Raw genomic sequence first — 2,862 nt, 5'->3', positions numbered from 1 at the left:
TTGCTGCCTCACAACCTGGTCCTTCTCACATGCACATTTTCACTTGTTTTTCCTCCCCCTCTTCACTTAGCCCGTATGCTCTGGGGAAAGCTTACTCCACCTTCAGCTATAGAGATGGCCTCCATCTAAATCCCACGGACGATTCCATTTCAAGGGTAGCCATGATCTAAGGGGTCTGAGCAAGGGCAACCCTGGTCTGTTGCCATGCACATTGGGCTACCCGTGACCTCTCGCCGTGAGGGAGAAAGTGCGCAGCTGGTTTGCTACCAGCAAATACCCATCAGCCCTGTGCGGAGGGGAATTAGACTTCCAATCCAGTTAAATGATGCTGAAGGTCTAACATAGATGGAGGGAAACTGTCTTCGGTGACATTGTTAAGCCGCTGGCTCAACGAACCCTGAAGCCCGTTATACCTCTGATTTCCAGGTACCTAAGCTGAACATTCTCTGTGTTATTTAAGCAAGAAGTGAAAAGGAAAGGAGCTGGTAACTGTTCCCATCCAGCTTTTGAAGCTGTCCGTTTAGGCTCCGAGCTTCTATCAGGCTAGTTACACTGTAGTCAGATTTTAAAATTTAAGTCAGATCATGTCACTCCCCTGCTCTTAATCCTGCAGTGGCTTCTGTCACACATTACTAACAATGACAATAATAATAATAATGAAGCATCTAACACCCTCCCTGGCCACATGCCTTCTGGCCGCTTGTTGCCTCAGTCCCTCCTTCGGGGGCTCCAGCTGCTACAGCTCTTGTCTCAGGGCTGCTGCACTTACTATTTCTCTGTCTGGAATGCCTTTGCCCAAGGTCTTCACATGTAAGTCTCTGACTTCATTCATTTACCAGTTCAACTATCGGTCATCAGAAGGGGCTTCGATGACCCCCTTATCTAAAGCAGTACCTACCCCCTTCACACTCTGTCCCTTACTCTGCTCTATTTTTCTTCTTGGTACTTAGCCCTGCCTGAATTTATATCACTTGCTTTTTAAATCTGTCAATCTCACCAGAATGTAAGTTCCATAAAGGTAAGACTTGACTTTATTCACAACTGTGTCTCCAGCACCTTGAACATTTCCTGGCATACAGTAAACAGTCAATACATTTTTATTGAAGAGAAAATAAAAGTCTCAAAGAGTGATCTTCCTTAAGAAGAGCTATCGCCCTCCCCGCCCCGCCCCCTCCAGGCGGGGGTGCTCTAGATGCTACGCGGAGACCCTCCGCACCCCTGCGAACATGGCGCTGCGAGTGGCGCGGAGCGTGCGGGCCGCGGTCTGCAGCCTGCGCGCCATCTCTGCGCCCAACGCGCCCTGCCCGCCGCGGCCCTGGGGACTGCGGGCGGGTGCCGTCCGGGTGCTGCGCACCGGTCCCGTTCTGCTGTCGGGTCGTAAATTCACAGACAAACATGAATGGGTAACAACAGAAAACGGTGTTGGAACAGTGGGAATCAGCAATTTTGCACAGGAAGCTTTGGGAGATGTTGTTTACTGTAGTCTGCCTGAAGTTGGGACAAAATTGAACAAACAAGAGGAATTTGGTGCTTTGGAAAGTGTGAAAGCTGCGAGTGAACTCTATTCTCCTCTATCAGGAGAAGTAACTGAAATTAATGAAGCTCTAGCAGAAAATCCAGGACTTGTCAACAAATCTTGTTATGAAGATGGTTGGCTGATCAAGATGACACTCAGTAACCCTTCAGAACTAGATGAACTAATGAGTGAAGAAGCATATGAGAAATACATAAAATCTATTGAGGAGTGAAAATGGAACCCCTAAATAAACTAGTTTGAAACAACTTAATCTAGTATAGTTGTCTTAAATTAGTGGTGGATAGATTTTTAAAAAGCAAATTTTAGCAAAAGAAACTACTTGCAACAATGTTGCCTGAAGAAAATACCCCTTAACTTCCTAATGATTTCACATAAACACTATGCATCTTTTTCACAACAGCCTGTGATTTTTTGGCTAGTCTCCAGTTATAATACTCAGAATTCCTGAAATTATCTGTGGTAAAACTAGTTATAAAAGTTATGTAATTCAAGGATAACATTGTTATCTTAACCTTATATAATATTGTAACTTGCTTACAGCCATCCCTGGATTTGGGTCAAAATACTCAATGAACTTGCCACTGGAAATAAATGACAGTGGAGAAAAGTTTGTTAGTTGTGTAGTGTCCAGTGAAGAACATTACTATCTTAATTTTGCAATATACTGTGTTTGCTGGTGCTATTTTTATACAGTGAAGCAACAGCCTTGCAGGAAAATAAGAAACAGTTTAATAATAAAATATTCAACTTCTTAAAAAAAAAAAAAAAAGAAGAAGAGCTATCAATGTCCAGTTGTTGGCTATTTTTATCTTAGTAATGGGGTACACACTGCTGGTCGGGTGACCCAAGAACATCCCCTACCTGCTTCTTCCTGGGTGCTTTCCACTATCCTGCCGGCAAATTTTATTATTTATTTATTTATTTATCTTATTTTTGGCTGCATCGGGTCTTAGTTGAAGCGTGTGAGATCTTTCATTGTGGTGTGCCGGCTTCTCTGTAAGTTGTGGCCCGTGGGCTTAGTTGCCCCGCGGCAGGTGGGATCTCAGTTCCCCGACCAGGGATCAAACCTGCGTTCCCTGCACTGGAAGGTGGATTCTTAACCACTGGACCACCAGGGAAGTCCCATGCCTCCAAGTTTTAAATACTTGCTTTTCTTAATCTTCACTGCTGCTATGGGCTTTGCCAATATAACAGTTCTGGCTGATGAGACGTAAGTGGGAGTCTGGAGTGTGTTTCTGGGAATGCTTTTGATTGCCTGGCAAAAGGAACAAGCAAGGCTGACTGTCTTTCCTCCTTATTTCAGCTCAGAAGCCAGGTTGATCGTG

General features: G+C 44.6%; 1 protein-coding gene across 1 annotated transcript; it reads left to right on the top strand.

Moving 5' to 3' along the window:
• Positions 1 to 1,226: 1,226 nt before the first annotated feature.
• On the top strand, positions 1,227 to 1,748 carry LOC103079520 (glycine cleavage system H protein, mitochondrial). The gene has a single exon (XM_007464056.1). The coding sequence runs from the start codon at positions 1,227 to 1,229 to the stop codon at positions 1,746 to 1,748; it is 522 nt and encodes a 173-aa protein (XP_007464118.1).
• Positions 1,749 to 2,862: the final 1,114 nt, after the last annotated feature.

Source organism: Lipotes vexillifer, unplaced genomic scaffold (genome assembly GCF_000442215.2).
Source record: "Lipotes vexillifer unplaced genomic scaffold, Lipotes_vexillifer_v1.1 scaffold69, whole genome shotgun sequence".
NCBI lineage: Eukaryota > Metazoa > Chordata > Mammalia > Artiodactyla > Lipotidae > Lipotes > Lipotes vexillifer.
The sequence above is the reverse complement of the archived record's forward strand: the minus strand, read 5'-3'. Positions and strand labels throughout refer to the sequence as shown.